Below are 23,307 nucleotides of genomic sequence, written 5' to 3'. Positions count from 1 at the left end.
AGCAGTCTTATGTCCCGTTTGCTTTCTCCCGGGGTCATTTTTAGTAGAGGATGACGAGCCCGCTGTGCATAGGCATTTGGGATGAATGGTGCTGTAGATACGATTAATAGTCAAATACTGTTTTCCTTTCACTGATGCCACCAGGCCTGGTCTGCTGTGCTCTTCCCCCTGTGCCATGCTTCCTAAGTCGGTCAGAAAAAAGGGTGGTCAGCAGCACTGGTGGTCTCCAGTTATAAAGGGCTTCCACGTATTCTGTTATTTTGCCCCTCATATCATCACCCTGGGGAGAGAGAGAGACAAAGGAAGTGGAAGAGAGGAACCACACGGGCAGCAGGCAGCCCGAAATGATCTGCTCCCTAAACATGGTACATACGTGTCAGGCATAGACATGCCGTAGAAAGCAGAGGGCAAACACATCCTTGAAAGCCATGCTTCCCTGGTTTCTGTGCTCTTGCTCAAAGGTTATATATTTTTATTATTTCAGGTTCTCCCCTGCTGCTGTTGCTGCTGGCAGCTCCAGCCACATTGATTTAGCTCAGTGCCTTGCATACTGAGTAGCCCTTGCGATGCAGTGAGAACAGGTTTTTCTTGGCGAGCGCCTGATGAGCCCCTTCCGGGAAAATGAAAAGTCAACAGCTCGGGGATCCTCCTTCGCTTGAGTTCTTTAGGCTCAGATACCAACAAGTCTACTCCTCCTTATTGCAGCTAAGGTTAACAGGACACCTGCACATTTCAGCGTGGTAGACGTGCTCAGTATCGTTTTCAGAGCACTGCTCATTTCCTTCTGGGGTTGTATCCTGAGACAACGGTAATGAAAGGGGTCGGAGCAAGAGCTGCAGATGCATGTCCACTATCTGTCCTCAGAACAACTACAACATAGGCAGCTTCAGAGCAGACTGATCCAAACTGTGTCACTGGTGAGTCTCAGATACACCAAATGCTCAGTCTCAGCAATGAGACTATTAAAAACACGGCTCCTCGTTGGCAATGGCTGTGATTTTTGCAACGGGCACTTGCGACCAGTGGGAATGAGAGGAAGGCTTCTGACTCCTCTCGTACAGGACCGCACGCAGCTGCTTGATGGCAACATCTGTTGGCTACTAATGGTCTGAGCTGCATTTGAGCTAAGATAAAAATGTGTATCCCATTCGCAGTCCCATGAAAATGAGGGACCATCTCCCCAGCCCAGGCCATGTCCTTCCTTCATGGTGCTGCAGTAGAATAAAGGGCCCTTCAACTGAACTAATAGGGGAGTTCAGGATTCGGGGACAGAAGAGGACCCCCCCGCCAAAGCCAGCATGGCTGACTAATGTCACCTCCTTCCTCCTTTCCCTGTGTAGAAAGCGCTCTGAAATGTGGCCAGAGCCGAAAGGAGCATGACTCCAGTGCAGCATGTGCCAGTGATCCTAGGCCAGGAAAAGCATCCCTCAGGGATTGTCCCATTTGGCACCCATCGATGACCATTTGGCTGCTCTGACTTGCAACAGAGGTGGTTTTGCTGTAGGCGCAGGCCCGGGATAGGCGGAGGGGGAAGGTGGCTCAGAGCCATCTTAGCCTGCCTCCCTGAGCTCAGTGCTGCTGAGGATTCGGCTCCGTGGCGTAAACTCGATGAAATATGGCACCTGTTAGGTTCACATTTTTACCCCAGGGAACTTGATAGCAACTTACCCTTTCTGTGGGCATTTGGAGCTGTCCTGGAGAGTAAAAGGAAACTGCATCCTTGCCATAGCGTCGTGTCTGATTGGAAGGGCAGGTGTGACTGATGCCATTTTCTGTTCAATTCTGTAGGATTTTAGAATCACAGACAATGAGGGTTGAAGGGACCTCGGGAGGTCACATCTAATCCAGACCCCTGCTCAAAGCAGGACCAGCCCCAACTACATCCTCCCAGCCAAGGCTTTGTCTAGCCGGGTCTTAAATGCTTCCAGGGATAGAGAGTCCACCACCTCTCTGGGTAACCTGTTCCAGTGCTTTGCTATCCTCCTTATGAGAGTTTTTCCTAATATCTAGTCTCTGCTTCCCTTGCTGCCACTTGAGCCCATTGCTCCTTGTCCTGTCATCTGTCCTCACTGAGAACAGTCCAGCTCCATCCTCTTTGCAGCCCCCCTGCAGGGAGGTGAAGGCTGCTATTCAATCCTCCTTGGGCTTCTCTTTTGCAGACTAAATAAGTCCAGTTCCCTCAGCCTCTCCTCACCAGCCATGTCCCCCAGCCCCAAGCCATTTAAGATGCCCTTTTATTGACTGGATCCATTAAATGTATAGATCCTTTTCTAGAAGGGTAATATTTTGGCATTAGGAAGAAGTGAGCATTGCATGGGAGGAACGCCGGCGGGAAGTCATTCCTCCAGACTGTTTCCCACAGGCTAACAAGCTGCACACAGAAGGGTTCAACCCTTTTGTCTCGAGGGATGAGGCCCACCCTGCTCAAAGGGGATGGAGCCCGTCCTGCTCAAAGGTCTTCTCTGCTCCTGTCTCTAGCATCTTTTGTTCACTGGAGCCCAGATGGTGCCCGTGTGACCGGTTTGCAGGGTAGTGAGTGGTCATGTGCCAGGCTTATCTTTTGTAGGGTCTGTTAAAGCCAACATCCCATGCTGCGTGCGCGGTTCCCATTATGTGAAGCGTGCTCGCAGAGTGTTTGATGGATGCGTCCTGTAGATCTGAGAATAACCGTGGCCCGCACGCACCTGTCAGTGTCATTGTAGCTGCTGGCAAAGCCTGCGCGATGATTTTCTGTGCTGCAGAAGCAAGGTAAATATCCTGGGGTTTGTAATAAATTTGCCGTGGGCTAAGGACCATTCCAGATTTGCCAGGCTGCATTTCTGTCCTGCTTCACCTGCCGTGTGTTGAGGGCCAGGTTCATACCACACTGTCAGCACAGGCCTTTGAACATCCACAGCGTCTGCCTGATCCACCGAGCCGGCGCCTCGCAGGCAGTGGCACTGGGAGCTTTGCAAGCTTCACTCGCCGTCCCAGCCTGTCTTCTCCGGCAGGGACCAGCTCCAGGGCTCATGGCTCCCAAGACCCTTGCATCCTGCATCTGTGCTGAGACTTCTAGCAAAGTTTCCAGTCAGTGCCAACATGGACTTTGAATTTGCTGCCGTGGATATGTGGCCCTGGAAACTGGCCACATGGCTTACAGGGCAGCCACTAATAGCTACTGCCCTCCTCAGGGCAGATGTGGACCAATAAACTAAAACTTTTCTGTAGCTTTTGCTCGTCTTCCCCAACCTCTTCAGTCCTTTTTTTTTTTTATTTAAAGAATACTAATTTTAGATTCTAAAATCTAATTCCCTCACAATTAAAGCTGCATTAGCAATGACCGTTTTGCTAGTATTTAGGGAAATGTACTTAATTATAAACTACATGCTCCATAAAAATGCTAAGCTCCTTCAAAAGGTTAACAAATAGCAAAATAATAAAAATCTAGATGGAAGTTCCTTCCATCTTTGTAGGAAGTGATGACATAAAAATACGTTTGTGGGGAAAATTAAGCATAGTAATTGGTGCAAGTTCCTTCTTACTAAGCAAAGGTAGCCATTAGCATCTCATTTGCATTTTATACCATGCAGCAGGAAATATTTAAGTTGACAAATAGGATATTTAATACAGCAACAGATACTTGGCAGTTAGTTATTAACAACTGTTACAGATGTGATTTATTCGCTATTATAAAAAGGGCATTACTATGTGAATATGATTCAGAAATTAACTCCAGTTTACCAAGAGGCCTTGACTGCCTGACCTCTTAATATCCTTATAATGATGCCATTTACCATTCAAAGGCTTATTCAAGTCACTCACTGCTAGATTTGTTTTAAAGGAGTCCACTCTAGGGCAGATATTTTATATAGGTTAACACGTCTTATTGGTGCCTATTTGGCACAGGCATTTTTTAAAGAGGAAAAACTCCGAGGCAAAATCACGTGGAGGCTTGCATGAGTACAGGAGTTGTGGGGGGACAGTTCAAGGACCTTCCCTTCCTTTATCCCCCCTGGACCAGGCCAGCAGTTCTGGCATTGCCCGATGCGCAAAGCCCATCTGAGATGAGTGCTATTGCCAACAAGCAGGTGAGGGGCTGAGATCAAAGGGGAGCAGATCCCAGAGCCTATTCAGATCTACCACAAAGGCCTCCCTGCTTCCCTTCCTCTGTGGTCCCCAGAGCTGTATTGAACTGTAGGATGCTTCAAGAAGCTGTTGCCCCCCAACATTTGTTGGGAAGTAAAGGCCCAGGAGCCTCTAGTATTCATGAAAATACAATTTAATTTCTCATAGCAGAAGCCTGTTGCTGCTGTTATCGGAGGCAGAGGGCTCCATGTGTTTGCTGCAAGACATTTGTTAAATCAGCCAAGATGGGCCAGTGGTTAGAGTACTAGCCTAGGATTTGGGAGTTCCTGGGTTCATCACGTAGGTCCATCACAGAGGTATTTAAGTGCCTGACTCACTGATTTCATTGAGGGTGGGGGCATCTGAATACCTTGAAGGAGCTGGATCATAATGTGTCTGAGCCTCAGGTCCTCAGGCCTTTCCCCACCACCCCTTAAAGAGGGTGAGGTGCCCAAACCTGCTGGATGGCAGGGGCTGTCCAAGCCTAAATGGTGTGCGTGCACACATGTTTGCACTTGTGTTGGTGCACCAGGGAGTAGTTAGAGGTACAATGATCAGGCTTGTGCAGAGGGAGGATTTTACAGGTGCATGCATCACTTCCAGCTTTAAAATTGAAGGGCCTGACTCCCTGCTCACTGCTCCACAGATGTAAATCTGGGGTAACCCACAGTTGGTGGCAGGGAAGCAGAACCAGGCCACACATCACATTGTTTGCTACATACAGGACAAAGCACCCACTCCCAAGGTCACACACTTTGAACAGGAACATGCTTTGCTAAAACCTTGGATGACTAATGCATGTTTTATGTACAAGTAGGGGTGCTTCCTGCATTTAACGGTCCCTTTTGTTCACTGTTTCACTGTGCCCTCTGGGCCCTCCTTGTTTGCATCCCATAAAAGCTTTCCTGGTCTCTGGAGGGTTTTTTTTAAATGTAATAATTCTTCAGGGATTAAAAAACCCTTACGTGAATTATTAGGATCAGTTGTGAGTGGCTCCACCCAAGGAGTTAATCTACAGGCAGCTCCTTAATTCATGCTAAAACCTTTTGCAGTGGGTTTAGTGAGTTGCTTAGGAGTTTATTACTGAGCTTTTGCATGTTCTCTGGTGGATTATGTTAAAAAAAAAAGGGTAACAGGTTTGGTTTTCTTGTTCAGAAATAGTTTCTTTATTTCGGTCAAGTAAGTAATGTCCTGGCACACTTAAAAGCCAGGGGAGTATCTGCTTCATTAAATCAACTGGGTGGGTTCTGCTTTTTTTGTCTGCTTGTGTTTTGATTAGGTATGGGCAACAGACCTTGACCTCTACTACAGTGACCAGCTGGCCCTCACTCAGCTCATGTTGTATGTGACAGATGGAAATCTGGATTGTAGCTCTGGTCGCCTTGAAGTACCACTTCCCTGTATGAAAATGAAGAGCCAAAGTGTTCAAACTGGGGAGGCCAAAATCGTAAGTAATGCTTCGCGCACCGGTGTTCGATTGAGGCATGTCTGGTAGAAAAGTCCATACCCCAGGCAAGTGGCCCAATAGCTGGACTGTTCACTAAAAGGTGGGGACAAGAGTGGAAGAAATCAGTACTTTCTCCCTCTGCTATTCCTATTTAGACTTGTCTTCAAAGAAAGGATTGACCCTTGTAGACGGACCTTGGAGTGGTGGAGGTATCCGGCTGCAGGAGAGAGGTCCTGGCTGTGAATTCCCAGGGGAGGGAAGCCTCTGCCTGCAGACCGGAGTTGGGCATGTTAGTCCCAGAGAGGCCTGGGCTTAGGACACACTCTTGTCTTCGGTGTCTTTCTTGGCTACCATCAGTAGCTCTCCACTCAACCTGCTGGCTGTTGTGTATCCCTGTCTGCGGTGCCTGCAGAATGGGATACACAGGCAGCAGGCACCTAAATCCACTCTGGATTTTGTTCTGGTAGCTGGGGATGAAGCAACGAGTGCTGTGCAGCTTACATCCTTTGGAGGATCTCATGACTCTGAGCTCAGATCTGTCCAGCGTGGCGGCATTAATACTGCCCAGTGTCACTGGGATGTTGCAAAGCTAAATAAGCCAGTGTTTTAAAAATACTTCGATATCGTCATAAGAAGTGTGCCATGCACGCAGTGGTATTATTTGTTGTATCATCTATAGTGGGTCATGGTTTAGAGGTCTCACAACCATGAGATTGTCCTTATAATGACAGCTCACCTGTGTGGAAGGCAGGGCCAAGTAAAATCCTCTAGAGAAAGTCAGGGTGAGTTAGGAGATGCTTGCAAAGCAACCGCCATGCTCATGCCATTGGCCAGAAGGTGCAGCCCCCATTTTGTAAGGGGAGGAGAGATGTTGCACCATCCCCAAAGTGTCAGGGAGCTGTAATTTAGAGGTTAAGGAGATCCTGATCTATTGTTCTTCTCAAGCAGCCACTTTCACTTGGAGAGGAGTAAATTAGATATGATTAGTCCCAGTAGTGCATGTTTTAGAAATGAAGAGTAATCAAGTAACAACTTTTTTAATTAAAAATCTGTCAGGATTAACATAAACTGTCTCTCTATCCTGTACTTTTTCCCTCGCTCTTTATTTCTTTGGCTCTTATCTCCTTAAGAGTTAACTACAAAAATGTTCCATCTTCATACATATCTCTAGAAAAAAAAACAAACCAAGAGACAAATGCTTTTACAGCACATGATCTGTAATGAATGATTAAGTAAAACACTTTGTGTAAAATTATGATGTTAATAATGATTCTGTCCCCTTTAATTTATTATATAGTCTCTGTGCTGGTAGGTTTGATTTTGATAAACTAGAACAGCAACTGAGTTTGTGTGATGATTTTATTTTTAGAAATCCTTCTTTGAAAGAACAAATTTCCTAGATACTGCTGCTACTGTAATTATGTACAAAACCAATCACTCATTATAGTTAGGATACATTATCTTCCAGACAGATGAGGCTAAATAAGCAACACATTAATAATTCATACTGCAGTTCATTATGCATGTGTATGCATGCTTTGTAGCTGAAATAAGCACCTCATCAACCTGATGCCAAGCCTTAAACAATAGTTCTGTGTTATTGCAGCCACATTCAAGTTTACGCTTGTTAAACTGCTACTTGGATTATTTTATCAAGCATTCATTTATTTGTGGTCCTCTACTGCCGAGAACAGATTTTGGAAGCTCCTTTTTTAAGTTAATGACTTGAGCAATGGGTGTTATTAATTCTCAGAATATTATAAACATGATTAATTTTCAGGCAGAGATGTATGGCGTAAGGATTTTTGCGACGTCGACATAGATGCGTCAGTGTCGAAACAAAAATCATTTTGGAAAAAACACTGTAAATTATATGCTTCAGTGTGCAGTATCCCCTTTTCAAGAATGAAGAGCCCAGTCCTTCCACCAGCTCAAGCCAAGGTTCAGTTCAGCATCTCTGTTCAAGACCAGACCTAAGCAAAGCTTAATTCCTGTGCTGAAAAGGGATGGTACTGAGCAGGCACTTGCATGCTTTACTGAATCTCAGCCACTGTGCCAGCCCCACTGATGACACCAGGTGTGCTCACGTGAGCACTGCCCCTCCTGGTAAGTGCATAGGGACCTGCTGAGCCAGAGAGAAACAAGCCATGCCCACTCCAACTGAGTGGGCAGCGTAGAGCGGTACTGAGCACATGGCCAAAGCCACTCACCACCCACAAAATGGGCATGTGTGAAGCAGGAGCTAGTGGGAAGGGCTTGCTTCTTTGTGGCAGTCTAGGGCTTGAGAGAAAGGCAGCACAGATGCAGCTTGGGGAACTTGAAACTGCAGCTGGAAGACATATGCGTGAAAAATAATCTTTACAGTTTTCTTCTGTGCTATTAAGGACTCGGAGGCGAATCAGATATGACACATTCAAAGATCCCCCCTGATACAGCAAGGGAGACCCCCCTAACTGCAGCAGCACAGAGGGCAAACTAGTGTGAGGCTGCCAGGGAGAACAAAACTCAGTGTCTGTGGCCACGTTTCTGGGGTGCTCTGGCAGGAAAGGCTTTGATTCCAGAGAGGCCCTTGGCTCTTTAAGGACTGGAAAGACAGGTCTACTGTGAACAGGATAAGGGAGCACTGGTTCTCTCCATAAGAGACAAAATAGGACAGTGGGAGTTGCATGCAGGTATGGAAGGGACAGTAAAGACCTCCTATATTGAGGGTTTGTCTTCATGAGGTTTGAAAGGTGCATTTGACATGATCTAACAATGCACCTTTACACCCTAGTCAAGGTGAATCCTTTTAGTTGAGTCTTTTGCGTGCGATTACGTAGTCTGAGCACAAGACTGGTAATCCAGGCTCGGACCCCATGGCCTTGGACAAGCCAGCAAGAGCCTGATCCATCTCCTGTTGCATTCAATGAAAACACTTCCATTCACTTCAGAGAGATTTGAGTCAGATCCCTTGTACTAGCTGAGACTTAAAATAAAATGCAGAAATCAATATGGAATTTGAGCCTGAGAAATGTTTTCTGCCTTTCTTTTATTTCATAGCAAAATGCTATTGATTGGACACCATTAATAAAGAGGTAAAATAATATGTAAGCAAAACTTTTAAGTCCTAGCTTTGCAGTACATGATTGTACTTTCAGTGATTTTATAAAAAGATTATGTCTAGTATTTGTTAACTCGTTAGGATTCTGCCAGCCTTACACTTGCCTGTCTCACCTTGGTCTCAGGAGCAACGCCTGTAGAGTCATGCAAGTGGATGAGACCATCAGAACAGGGTTCTTTAATACTGGGCACATCTGCTATCTCTCCTAAAACACTGTGTCATGGGGAGAAACAGAGGGGCAGACCCCAAGGAGCTGGGGGGGAACCCTGGGGTCAGGAAGCCGCCAGGGAAGGCAAAAGCAAAAGGAAAGAAACAAAAAACTTCTTGCCTGTAGCAGGATCTGCAGCAAAGCTGAAAATGGAGGCAGGACCCAAGCGGCTCATTAGCCGCACCTTTATACAGCTGCGGCCAGCAGATAACGCTGGCAGTAAGAGCCTGCCAGCGGATATAAAAAGAGCCACTGGCAAGGAAGCAGGGCAGAGACTTGCAGGGTCCTTAACAGGGAGGTTCCTCCCAGAGCCCCTACGAGGGTAAAAGGGGTGGGAAGCTGCTTCTCCCAACACGGGGGAATGCAGCAAAGCCCGCCGCAGGAACAACGCTGCCAGCAGCAGCACAGGGAGTGAGGAAGCTGTCGTCCCTCGCTCAGACCAGGGACCCGGCCCTGTAGACCAGAAAGAACGGAAAGAGGGTGACGCCAGGGGCTACTACCGGGGAGCTGGAGGGAGCAGCAGCCACCAGGACACCAGACCAAGTGGGATTGTCGCAGGCTCCGGTGGGCTTGAGGAGATGCCCCAGGTGGGAGACGAAGGGCATAAGCAGTGCAAGAGGCTGCAGAAGCCAGGCCCCAGTGGTGTAGAGCCCCCCCAACGAGGGACGTGTGGGAGGCGTGCGGAGAAGGGCCACCACGGGTCCAGCGAGCCCACAGGCGGGTCAAAGAGTGAGGAGGAGAGCGCTGGAGCTGGCAGTCTAGCCAGGTCCCAGTTTACGGCTGCCTAGGGACCTTGGGCATCTGAGGCCTGGCATTGTTGAGCTAGCCGCAAGTGTAGAGGGCAAGAGGGCAGAGACTCTCCCCTTTTTGTGCACATCGTCATATTTTGTTTGTTGTTGATAACGTTTCTTTTGTTTCCCACCTTGGGAGGGGTTGTGGTGCAAGGTATCTAGGGACCAGGTGTTGCTTAAGACCAGGAGGGGTTGCTATCACCTGGGAGGCCAGGCAGTAGTAAGGCACTGTGGGCGGAGGTAGGGTTAGGCCCCGCGGGCTGATACAACCATCCCCAGCGAGCATCTGCAGAACCCCAACAGTCAGACAAACCAGCCGAAGGACATCGTGAACCTGTCAAGGCAGGGTGGGAGGGCAAGGTAGAGGGGAGGTGGAGGCTCGCAGAAGATCATCATCCAGCTGTCCCATACTCGCGAGAACCCCAGCAGTCGGACACCCCACCACTGGAATAAGATACAAAGTCATGGCAGGCAAGACTGGGGGAGAGACTACTCAGGAGAGAGACATCCACTCGGCGGGACAGCAGGGACGGACAGGCAAACACCCCCGAGCATCCAGGGCCGCGTGGCGCGTGACCGGATGTTCAAGACCAGACGGGCACACGCTGAGTAAATCCAGCAGCTACATTCTCAATGGCATTAAAGCTTCCATTTTGTTAGATCTAAAAATATACCTCCGATGACAGCTGGCCAACACTGAAGGATATCCTCGTATACACGTGTTTCAAAACCTTACATCCTGGAGATGCACAGCGTTGCATTTTATTTCATCTGCTGGGTGTTGGAGTGAACTTAATCAGCTAAATGCCAATCTATTCCACCCTGTTCAAGTCCTGAAAAATCCATAGATACATCTACCGATGTAACAGGCTATCAGGACTTGTAGTAGAGATGATATCTTTTATTAGACCAACAAGATTTTTGCAAGAAAAGTTTATTTAATTGCAAGCTTTCAGGTGCAAACACCCTTCATCAGGCATTGGAGAAAAGATTGTAAAAGTTCTCTTTTCTCCAGTGCCTGATGAAGGGTGTACAATCTTTTCTCCAATGCCCGATGAAGGGCATTTGTGCCCAAAAACTTGGGACTAAAGAATTTCTTTGGAAAAATCTTGTTGGTCTTATAAAAGATATCACCTCTACCACAAGTCCTGATTGCCTTTTCATAGTTTCATAGTTTCTAGGGTCGGAAGGGACCTGAGCAGATCATCTAGTCCGACCCCCTGCCATGGCAGGAAGAGCACTGGGGTCAAATGACCCCAGTAAGGTGGTCATCCAACCTCCTCTTAAAAACCCCCAGGGTGGGAGCCTGCACCACCTCACTTGGAAGCTGGTTCCAGACCCTAGCCGCCCTGACCGTGAAGTAGCGCCTCCTGATGTCCAACTTAAACCTTCCCTCCGCCAGCTTGTGACCATTGTTCCTGGTCACTCCTTGCGGCGCTCGGGGGAACAGGGACTCCCCCAGCGCCTGCTGATCCCCCCTAACCAGTTTATAACAGGCCACAAGATCCCCCCTCAGCCTTCTCTTTTGAAGGCTGAACAGGTTCAGGTCCCGCAACCTTTCCTCATAGGACCTACCCTGCTGTCCCTTGATCATACGAGTGGCCCTCCTCTGGACCCTCTCGATGCTGTCCACATCCCTCTTAAAGTGCGGCGCCCAGAACTGGACGCAGTACTCCAGCTGCGGCCTGACCAGTGCCGCATAGAGGGGGAGGATCACCTCCTTGGACCTGCTCGAGATGCATCTGTGGATGCACGACAAGGTGCAGTTGGCCTTCCTAGCCGCCTCCCCACATTGCCGACTCATGTTCATCTTGGAGTCAATAATGACTCCCAGATCCTTTTCCACCTCCGTGCTGACAAGAGGGGAGTTCCCCAGCCTGTATGTGTGGTGCCGATTGTTCCTCCCCAGGTGCATCACCTTACACTTGTCTGTGTTAAACCCCATCCTGTTCTCCTCCGCCCATCCTTGTAACCTATCTAGGTCTAACTGTAGCCTGTTGCTCCCCTCTATTGTGCCCACATCCCCCCACATCTTAGTGTCATCAGCAAACTTGAACAGGGTGCTTTGCACCCCCTCGTCCAAATCACTGATGAAGATATTGAACAGTGCAGGCCCAAGGACCGAGCCCTGTGGGACCCCACTTCCCACGTCCTTCCAGGTCGAGAAGGACCCATCCACTACCACCCTCTGGGTGCGACTCTCTAACCAGTTGGCGACCCATTGGACTGTATGGGTGTCTACGCCACAGTCCCCCAGCTTCCTAATGAGAATGGGGTGAGAGACAGTATCAAAAGCCTTCCTGAAGTCTAGGAAAACTATATCCACTGCCACCCCTGCATCCAATGATTTAGTGACCTGGTCGTAAAAGGCCACCAGGTTGGTCTGACAGGACCTGCCGCTGATGAACCCGTGCTGGTTGCCCCTGAGCATGCCGTTCCCTGCTGGCCCCTCCTGGATGCGTGCCAGAATAATTTTCTCGAACAGCTTGCCCAGGATCGAGGTAAGGCTGACTGGCCTGTAGTTCCCCGGGTCCTCTTTCCTCCCCTTTTTGAAGATGGGAACCACGTTGGTCCTCTTCCAGTCCTCCGGCACCTCTCCAGAGCACCACGAGTGTTCATAAAACCGCGCCAGGGGACTTGCAATGACCCCAGCCAGTTCCTTCAGGACTCTAGGGTGAAGATCATCCGGGCCGGCTGACTTAAAAATGTCCAGCCCCTCCAGAAGCTCCCTAACTAAATCCTCACTCACTCACTCTCTTTCCTCGAGACCAATACAGGTACAACCTGGATACCTATGTAACAGGCTGTCATCTAACCCTTAGAAATGAGTAAAAAAAAGTAGTAAGGAGAAAGATCCACCCACCTTTTGTATTAGTTTCTCAGGGACTTGAGCAGGATGGGATAGGATCACATTTAGGTGCCTAAGTCCACTGGGCCTAAGAGGTGGAATAGAATCTGGTCCATTGTTCCTTGGTTTCACTTTCTCCTTTTAAGAACATGTTTCCTGTCTCTGAAAAGAGCTGACACCCAACCCTCTTGAGATACCACAGAAAGGATGATCGAGACAAATAGGTTTTCCTACATTCAGAAAACTTGTTTGTTCCAGAGCTCCTGGATCCGGTGTTGGTCCTGCAGTGTGTTTCTGAGAGCACAGCATGCATGTGACAGCAGAGCAAAGCACTTCTTATCAAGCATGAACAATACACAACGGGGTAAATCCCACCTTTGCATGTACTCAGCACCCATCGACTTCAAAGTAATGCTGTACAGAGGCTCACATTGAGTCACAAAGCTCTCCGAAATCAAGCTGAGCTTGGGGTTCTCCTATGAACATTCAGTGGGTTTGAGTCACGTTGCACAGCCCTTGTGTCTTAAGCTTAGAGTGTTTTATGGAACAGATCCTGAGTGCCAGGTGCCCTTGCTTTGCATTGGCTTTAGCTAGTGTAAATCAGCACAACTCCTGTGATTTCAACTGATTTACACCAGGTGAGCATTTGTCCTAGTGAGTGCTGAGAACCTGCGAGGTTGTACTGTGAGTGCCTGATTCCTTGTTACGCTTTTCTAGCCACAAAGATGTGCAGAGACCTTGTTTCAAGTGTGTACATATGCACTTTAATGTGCATTTGCCTATTTTAACACGCGTTAGTGTCACAAAAAAGCGTGCTTTTGCTAATGCAAGTTAAAATAGGCTAATGTGCCTTTTTCCTAGTACCGCACAATGGAGGTAATAAATTATCGCGCATTTCCAAAAGTACAATGATGAACATGAACAATTGCTGCAAATTCACTTTCCAAAACCCCAAAATCTAAGCAGCCTGGAAAGAAGGGCGGTTCCCATCCCCTGCAGACAGAGCCCAAGGGACTCGACTATGCCTATATTAACTAATAACAAGGCTCATTTTAGGGCAGTACTTGCTGCAGTTGTCATATCTTGTAACTTAATGCAAAAACAGGACTGGAATAACCTTGACCTTCATGGCAGTAACCGCACGGTGACATGCTTGGTGATCATACTGGTCTGTAGAGTGCTTGCACCTCGCGCCTACATACCTATAGCTCTGGCTGCTGCCCTTGTATCTGAACAGCGTTATCAGAGCGTGTGGAAGAGCTGGGTTTCCTCAGACATGATGCTGCCATCCATCAGCCTTCAGCAATTCCCAAAAAACTATTTGGCTTTCCTGTATCATACTGGCCTACACTTTTCAGCTTTGTAATAGTGCAGAACAGCAAAGAACATATTGAGTTTTGCATTGCCATATTATACATACGAAAGACCACACTTTTAAAAAAGGCCTCTGCCTTTTCAGATACGAACTTTGATGACTGCAGATTTTTGGATGAGGCACTAAACTACCAGATTTGTACCATGGTAACCATCTATGCCTGCAAACACAGTGCTCACTTGAGCAGACTTGAAGTAAGGCCAGGTGAAAACTGGGCCCTGATGAATCCACCCAGAACCCAAGGATCTCCACTGACTATAAGCACTGGAATCTCCATTCAGATCAAATAGCAGCTGATCATATAACTTTAACAAAATGTAGAGATCTACAGAGAGTAATAGATAATGCACTTGGCTACTAGCAGCTTAAATCCAGAGTGGCACCCTCACTGGCAGAATCTGGTAGACTGGTTTTATAGAGCTAGCAAGATAACAACATCGACGGCTAACTCACTCATGTTACACCGATAGCAGGAGGAGAATCTGGGTCACTGCACAGAAATCTCTGTTTCTAATAGGAATGGGGATTCCACCTGTATAATCAATGGAGTTATCCCAGCTTCACACCAGTATAACTGAGAGAAAAAAATCCATCACAGTAAGTAGAAAATTGAACGTGCTTTATATGAAAGGATATGGAATAAACATGATGTTTTTTCCCCCCCAGTCGTCTCCACTAAGAAGCCGCTATGCTGTCCTGAGCAGTCAGATGAGGCACTCCAGCCTGTCTGTAATCTACTACAGTGTTCTCCTCCAGATGTGTAAGGCTCATGGCATTGGATTTGATGTCCAGGTAAAAAAGGAAAAAGTTATAACAAGTGTAACGTTTGCTCTGCATAACTTGGTATATGGAAATTCCAGTCCCCTGAAATGGGACTGTGGCAGGGCACTGAGGTGCCTGCTACTTGTGGAGCAATAAGTAAGGAATCCAGCTGTGGGTTGCCAGGGTAACTGATGGGAGTCAGCTGACCGGAAGGGGCAGGGCCTGGCTCCCTTATAACCCCAGGCTGAGGCCAGGCAGGGAGTTCCCCGCCGGCAGCCAAGGGAGAAGCTTCACTGCATGAGCAGCTCCTGATTGCTGTTATGGGGTGGAGAATTCCCTGGTAGGGATTGAATGTTGTTTAGCTGGATGGCTTAGATTTTATGTTATAGCCTAGGGGCTTGTGTTTTCTGTTTGCTGTTTAGACCGGTGGTTTGGGTGAGGCTATTAGGGGTTGGAGGAGGCCTCATACGGGACCCCGGCGCCTGCGAGGGCACAGCATTTTGGGTGCACTGACCCCGGCGCCTGCGAGGGCGCAGCACTTTGGGTGTGCTAGCCCTGGTGCCTGCAAGGGCACAGCACTTTGGGGTGTATGGACCCCAGCCCCAGAGAAGGGGTGCAGAGTTGGAGGCCAGGTAAGGCCGAGGCCACCTGAGCCAGGAGGGGTTTTGAGACCCCCAAGGAGGTTAGGGCTAGGCACGGCTAGGGCCACCTGAGCCCACCTGAGCGAGAGAAGCCTTAGAGCCAAGGGGGCCACGGGAGAAGCCCAGAGCCAAAGGGGCAGTGAGAAGCCCCGGAGAGGGGGGGCAGCATTGACAAATGCCCAGTGAGGCGCCCAGCGGAGCAGGGCCATGGAGAGCCCAGGGAGGACGAGGGGGCCAGAATATAGTAAGGCCCAAACTAACCAATGTGAGTACCATCTGCGAGGCTTGGGCTGCGGTGTAAGGGGTGGAAAGGAGCTGCAGATAGTGCCCCCCTGGCATCGGGGCAGAAAATGGGCAGCCTCCCACTTAATTAACATCCTCTAATTAAGCAATTAATAACAAGTCATGGTAGGCGAGAAGGCAGGCGGTTGGCCCGTAACAGGTGGGCGGGGCACTAGTGGGCAGACCCCAAAGAGGCACACCTGTTACAGGGACGCAGGCAGAGTAAAGTCGCATGAACGTGGTGGTTGCAGGAGTTTGTTGGTAATAGGAGGATGGCCTGGTTGCAGTTTAACATGCAATTCTTTTTGGCAGACTTTCTGAGACTGATTTCATAGACATTAAGGCTGGAAGGGACCTTGGGAGATCACCAAGTCCAACCCCCTGCCCCAGGGGCAGGAAGTCAGTTGGGGTCACAGGATCCCAGCAAGATAAACGTCCAAATGCTTCTTAAAGGAGTCCAGAGTAGGTGCTTGCCCCACCTCTGGGGCGAGTCTATTCCAGGCCTTGGGGGCTCAGACAGTAAAGAGGTTTTTCCTTATGTCCAGCCTGAAACGGTCTTGGAGGGGTCTGTGACCGTTGGACATTGTCATCCCTTGGGGTGCTCTGGTGAACAGACGTTCCCCCAGATCCTGATGCATGCCCCTGCTGTACTTATAGGCAACCAACAGGTCCCGTGAGCCTGCGCTTTTCCAGGCTGAAGAGTCCCATGGCTCTCAGCCTCTCTTCATAAGGTCTGTTCTCCTGCCCTCTGATCATGCACGTGGCTCTCCTCTGGAATCTCACAAGCTTCTCCACATCCTTCTTGAATTGTGGAGCCCAGAATTGGATGCAGTACTCCAGCTGTGGCCTCACCAAGGCCGAGTACAGTGGGAGGATGATACCCTAAGACTTACTTGAGAAGCATCGGTGGATGCAAGCCAGAGTTTGGCTTGCTTTACCAGCTGCAACATCGTATTGGTGGCTCATGTTCATCTTGTGGTTAATCATGACCCCCAAGTCCCTTTCAGCCTTGGTGCTAGCAGCCAAAATGTGTGAAACCTATTTATGCCACCTTGTGCTCTGCTTGGGGGCCCCAGCTGAGTGGCACATCCTGCCCAGTGTCTGCCAAAACCCAAAAATGAGGCAGCGAAGCCTCCTTAAAACAGCCCTAAACACATACCCCAAGCTATTCTCAGACTCTGTTTCAGGCGTGCTTCTTGCCATGCAGGCAGAGATGCCCCAAGACTCCTAGACTGCCTTATTCCCAGGATTTGGTGCATCCTGAATGTGTAGGCAGGGCATATTTTTTGATGATATTCAGGTGCTGTTTGGAAACAGTGTAGACAAGCCCCTGCATAACAAAGGTGTTTTTTTAGCAGGCCCTATATTATAAATAAGGTTAGTTTAGCTACAGGTCTTCTGTTGGCTTCCTTTAGATGTAGTATAGTTAGATTTGGCAGGATTCACTTTTTATTGGCAAACAATGATTTCACCTCACACTCACAGAGCGATGTAAAAATATCTCCATTGTTAATAATCAAAATTCATAGAAAGGGAGCATAAGAAAAATGATGGCTGATGGAGTGTGTGATGGTGATGATGGGGGAGCAGTCCTAGAGAACGGTGCCAGGTGTAGTTTGGACTGCAATTCCCAGAAACCTCAGGGGACTGGGAACAAAGGAAGAGGAAGTGGCAAAGCAGACAAGGGAGCTACGGGTGAGTGGAGCTGGGACTGATGGCAGCTCTGCCACTCAGCTGGCGGCAGCCCTACAGTAGTTACGTTTGTCGCGGCAGGCGGTTAAACTGCACGATAATAACAGTACACTGTAACTGATAAATCGTCTGCCTCGCACATACTTAATTTCGTGGAATCCTGAAAATTTAAATCGATAAAAATCTGAATAAATGCTTAAAAGTAAACATCAATATTAGCCGTCAAAATGATTAAAAAATAAAAATCAAATGCTGCCAAGCCTAAGTATATTATTGACTCCTTGAAAGCTATAGTGCTGTGGGTTTTGCATTAACTAGCTACATAGGAAGTGCAGATGATTTTGTAAAAGAGGGGAAGAATAAGATGATAAGAAAAGGCAGATGATAAAGGTGAACAGTAGGAGAGATGAGAAAGAAAGAAACCTCTTCCTTCATTGGAGAAGGGAGAGCTAAAGGATTATGAATAGAAGGAGGATATATCAAGAGAGGAGAAAAAGAAATAGGCTAGTGGGTAAAATGAAGATAAAAGCTGGTATTCAGAGGAAAAATAGCAAATGGAAAGAGGTCTTAAGGGGTGGAGGGTTTCATCATGAAATCTACAGTCATCCTTCAAGCTGTCCCACTCTAAGCCTTCTCTGGGATGGGCTGTTATATCAGGAAATTTTTCCATGTTCCTAGTAACCGTCATGGCTCAATACATCTAACTATTAGGCCCCATGAATTTTGTTGGTGAACCTATTGACTCAGAATGAATTGGAAGGCGTTATGATAGTTCATGTTAACTCAGCACCTAAGAACAACTGTAGAAACTTATTTTAAGGAGCATGAAAAACTAAAGTAATTTCTACTGTACTAAGAATTTAGTGTTTTTACACATCATCTTAAATGAGCTGGACCACGTACAGGTCAAGTTTGAAAGTATCCATTCGTGTTCATCCCACACTGTAGAGGGAACAAAATATTTATTACTGAGTAGTAGCCTTGAAATATGTGTATTTGGATTTACAGAAAATTACCACTTTCTGTTCTCAAGTATAAATTACTTAGGTTATGCTTACTAATGATCCATTACACACATTTTAAAACTAACCTTTCTTTAATTACGTGATTATGTACTTACTTTCCATGTACAGTACATTTTAGACATCTGTAATTGGAAGTGTTGTTTTCAGGAACAATTAAAATAAAGGTTTTTTTTCAATTTAACAGGAAAAACAAGGAACCATTTTTATGCTCTATGAAGACCGCAGGCGATACAGATTGGGAATGATGTGAGTACACACTGTAAATTAAATAACTGGATAAATTGGTGGAAAGTTTTTAAACTGAAGAAGGTGAAAAGACAGAGTATTGATGTCATGGATTTTAATAAAACTGATGATGTACTTGAAGGCAATGTAGTGTTCCAGTGATGGTCACCTGTTACTCAGAAACTCTGACTCTCAGTAGGGGTATGTGAAGCTAGCCCTATTGGATTCGGATTTGGATTCGACCCGAATCAGGGACAGTGATTCAATTCGTGAATTCGGATCACTGTCCCCGATTCAATTCGACTGAATCCAGATCTGAAGATTTGATGCTGATTTGGAGAATCAGCGAGTCAGCCATAGATACAGCTTTAAATGTTTTTTCTACGTACTTGGAGGTACCAGCGCAGCTTGTGATTGCTGCAATGCTGGGATGGATGGAGCGTCCCATAGGAGTGTGGGTGGCCCTCCACGTGCTCGGCGGTGAACCTGGAAGTGTTCTGGGTCTGCCAGGGAGCGTGCAGGGAGGGCCCCCCACATTCCCCTGGCTCGGCAATCAGCTGTGGGGGGACCTCGGGTGCCCCCCCAGACCCAAGAGGCACCAGTCGCTGAGCCAGGGGAATGCAAGGGGCTCCCCAGTGGACCCAGAAGTGGACCAGAAGTGCTTCTGGTCCACTGCCAAGCACACTGGGGAGCCTCATGTGCTCCTGTGGGACGCTCCATGCACCCCAGCATCGCTGTATTCACAAGCCCCTGCTACCTAGAGGTATGCAGAAAAAAACATTTAAACCAAATCTTTCCAAATCTCTCCAATCTCGATTCACAGGGTTCTGATTCGATTTGATTCAGATTCAGGATCCTGATTCGATTCAGAGATTCATGCACCGAATTAGGCTGAATCTCTGCCGAATCGAATCGGGGACTGAAGCTTCACACAACCCTAACTCTCAGTAAGACTGCCAGGCTGCAGACAGGGAAAGGCTTTGGTAAATGACTAACAGAGTAAGCAGTTGTCTGTCTTGCAGCCTGCAATCAGTGTGAAGATACCCAAGCCAGCTTGACACGAGCTCATTTGGGTACAAGTAGCAGTCTAGGCATTGCAGTATTTGAGCACTGCATGGGCTGTATTACTTTGCCTCTTGGCAGCTCCACCTGGAGCTCTGTGCAGCAATATCTGGACTGGCACTAGTATCCAGTGAACTAGTTTAGTTTGAAGCTAGCTGGGGAGTCCCTACACCAAGGTTGGGCAAAATGGTGGATCTGGCCAGCAACTGGACTCCATTTCCCAGCAGCTGCTGCCCACATGGCTGAGGCTGGTCTCCATGGAGACCCCAGCCACAGTTGCACGGTGATAGCACAAGGCTGGGGTTGCCATGAAGACTGGCCCTAGACACGCTGGTAGGGCACATGGCAGGAGAGGGCAGGGGGCTGTTCCAGACCGACTGGGATCTTGCAGTGTGGGCAGCTTGGTTGAGGCTAAGACAGAGCCATGATCTGCAGCCTGCGTGCTCTGGGCAGGGGCGCACAGGCAGCAGATCATGGCTCTGCCCTGGCTTGGAACCACGCTGTCACCGCTGCAAGGAGCCAGGGCAGAGCCATGATCTGCTGCTTGTACACCCCTGCTGGAAGCATGCAGGCTGCAGATTGCAGCACTGCCCTGGGCCCAACAAAGCTGCCCCTACTGCAAGCTCCCAGTGGCTCTGGAGCAGCGCCCTGCCTTGTCCTGTGACACGTGCCCTGCCAGTGCGGCTGGGGCCAGTCTCCATGGCAACCCCAGGCTTGTGCTATCACAGCGCAGCTGTGGCTGGGGTCTCCATGGAGACTGGCCCCAGCCATGAAGGTAGGGGCTTCTGGGAAATGGAGTCCACTGCCAGCCAGGACTTTGCCTGCCCTGCCCTACACTGTGCTACTGTCTGCAGAGTAAATGTAGCTTGAGCTAGTGCAGTTTGTGGATCAAGGAACTGCAAGAGAAATTAGAAGGATAATTAAGTAAATGAACCTCAGCTGAACATGGGACGGGATTGGGTGGTAAGGGGTAGCCATGACCCCTTGCCTCTTCCTCCTGACCATGTGAGGTGGCCAGTCCTAGACATGCACGCATACGTACGTCTTTGTATGAATGTGTCCTCTTATGGGTTGTCATAGTAGCTGTACAAGTACTTGTATCACTTGCATAAGTGTAAGTCTCTAGGGTGTACGAGTTCATTTATTTCTGACCTCATGCCAACAACACCTAATTCCCTGGAGAGCTCTCAGATGCATTTGTCACCCTGACGTAGCATGTGCTGTCCATACTGCCAGCCATGCAAACTCACTGGGTCTTACACTTTGTGATCCATGTTTATCCCTCCAACAAGACTGCAAAATAGGAGGCAACCCACATCTTTCATTTGGAAACAGTTGCAAGAATGCAGCAGTTTGGTTCAATTTGTAACACCATTGAAATAGCTCATCTGTATAATTAATCTTGCACTATGCTCATGTTCATTGCTGCTGTGGTCCACTAAAGAAGGCTCGTTTCCCCTCAACATAGGAGGCTACAGTGAGGATCTGTATATATTCCTAAGAGACTGCAGCACCAAAGACTAACGTTGATGCTTCTAAGTATGACACAGCTCTCTGAGAAATGTTTGTGAAGTTTTAATGTCTGCATGTCCAAATATGCTCTATGCATGAATTGTATCTCAATATGCATGGGGCAGCAACAATGCTTTTAAACTAATTTAAATGTTAAAATAATGTGCTAGTGCCACTGTCCTAACTCAGTGGTAGCCTTCTGCTTAGAATAGCTGAACCCACTGCTCTCCTCTGCTAAGTTGATTAATAAAAATTATTTATTACACAAATCCTTTCTGTTGACAAGTTAAAATGGAGCCTCATCTTTCATATCTCCCTGAAGATTGCCACCTTGTGAGATTGAAAATACTCATTAAATTCCATCACCAGACAGGCACAAATGAGAGGGTGATTGTTTCTAAGCATGTGAAGGAAATCATTGGTAAACTCATTTGTTTGGATATCATTAACAGAACAATCGGAGAGGATCTCCAGGGGGTCCTCATGACCTTTGCTCGCAATCTCTTCATCATCCATCAAGAAATATCAGCACCTAATATGCAAGGCGAGACCAATTTTAAGGTGAGGTGTTAATTAACTAACGATCCTGGTTAATTTCTGTACAAGGGCTGAAAATACCTCATGCTGTATCGTAAACAAGTGCTAAACCATTCCTGTTTTATTGTTAGCAGTACATATTTTACAGTGTCTAAGTCAATATAGTAAGTCTCCCAGTGAACTCGTTAGTTAAATTTAATAGTTTGAAACTTTTTCTTTAAAAGCAGAGAGGTTCTAGCATGAAACACCAAATCCTTGGAATTTCTCTTGTAAAGGTAAAGAAGCCCACCTTGCTGCTGTAGGTAATTGTCACAGGCTATAGGTAATTGCCTCTGGTTTCTTTTTAAAGGGATACAATCAAGATGACAAATTAAAAAACAAGCATCCCCATTTTACTAATAACCACTTGGATTATTACATTATTTTAAGAAATCCAACCCACCTTCCAGCAGCTAATCAGCTGCTTTAGCCCTTGCATGTCACCTTGAACACTGAGATAGATTATTCAATTTCATTTTTGTTTCCTTCATCCAACCTCCTCTGGACAAAACCAGCCCACCTCGCCCAACCTCCTGCGCCAGGAGACGCTGCAAAGTCGAGACAGAGCTGCTGAGTTGGTCCTTGTAGCTTAAGGTTTTCTGTACTGGCAATGTTCCCCAAAGAATCGTTGGCGCTTGCTCTGTCACTCTTTTGTGCCAGTCTACTTTTTTAAAAGAGACTGTGGAGTGATAATGAATCCAGCCCTGTGCTCAGCCTTGTCTATTTGCTGGCCCCGACCAAAAATAGTACATGCCAGCTAAGACCTGAAAAACAAGCTGACTATAAATGGTATATTTAGGAGATAAGACATTCAACCTGCAAGAGGAAATAAATTGTAAAACTACAAACCTACCATTGGAACTACAATAAATTGTAACCTACAAGCAAGAGCACAGACTGCCAATACGATAAATATTTACAGCCTCGGTTGGCAAGGCGGTTCTTCCCTTGTCCCGTACCAACTTTTCAATCCAAAGAGTAGCATAACTTTCCAGCAGCTATTCTCCTGCTAGCTCATATGCCCCTTCGCTTTACATCTGGACCGTAGGCATTTTGTTAAAAGTTATGAGGGCACCTTGTTTATCAATTTGTGCTCTTACTCACAGGGAATAAGTTTAAAACAGATTCTTTTAAATGGTAAGTCTGTTTGTTCCTGTGCTGAGCAGAGTGTGAAATCACATTTTTCAGGTAAGATCTAATTACGTTTCACCATGTGTGGCAAAGTGGGGCTCCCTGACTAGGCACAGTGCTAGTTTCCCCACTTGCCTTTGGGCACACCACCCACCTGTCTCACCTGCCATGCCTTGTTGCTAATTAATTAGAATATTAATTAAGGTGGGAGGCTGCCCATTCTTGCCCCAGTGCCAGGGGGTGCTATCTGCAGCTCCGATCCTCCCCTGTACCGCAGCCCAAGTCTCGCAGATGGCATCCAGACAACACAGTGATCCTGGCCTACAGCCAGACCAAGGTTAGGCCTCGTCATCAGGCCTCAGTCACACACACGTTCATAGCGCCCTCCTCTCACTAGGGCCTCTCACACTCCACCCTCTCGCAGGGTCTCTTTCATGCCTCGACAACTTATTCTCCTTACTTCAATAGCGGTCCTCCTCATTTGCCCTGGACAGCAGAACCCAGCTCGCTGTCCTGAAGGAAGGCA

The 23,307-nt window shown here is 47.6% G+C and overlaps 1 protein-coding gene across 5 annotated transcripts in view; it reads left to right on the top strand.

Moving 5' to 3' along the window:
* The window catches only part of IQCH (IQ motif containing H), a 137,196-nt gene that overhangs the window by 99,005 nt on the left and 14,884 nt on the right, over positions 1 to 23,307 (top strand). For all 5 annotated transcript variants that reach the window (XR_002095135.1, XM_019503950.1, XM_019503947.1 and 2 more), the window contains 4 exons: positions 5,384 to 5,551; positions 14,540 to 14,665; positions 18,460 to 18,521; positions 21,527 to 21,635. Coding sequence is in view for 4 of the 5 variants with exons in the window: in XM_019503950.1 (XP_019359495.1) it covers positions 5,384 to 5,551; positions 14,540 to 14,665; positions 18,460 to 18,521; positions 21,527 to 21,635 (465 nt within the window). In the remaining variant the exon portion in view is untranslated. The remainder of the gene's footprint in view (positions 1 to 5,383; positions 5,552 to 14,539; positions 14,666 to 18,459; positions 18,522 to 21,526; positions 21,636 to 23,307) is intronic.

The sequence above is a fragment of the Gavialis gangeticus genome, unplaced genomic scaffold (genome assembly GCF_001723915.1).
Source record: "Gavialis gangeticus isolate Ggan-Ray unplaced genomic scaffold, GavGan_comp1, whole genome shotgun sequence".
In the NCBI taxonomy this organism is placed as follows: Eukaryota; Metazoa; Chordata; order Crocodylia; family Gavialidae; genus Gavialis; species Gavialis gangeticus.
The sequence above is the reverse complement of the archived record's forward strand: the minus strand, read 5'-3'. Positions and strand labels throughout refer to the sequence as shown.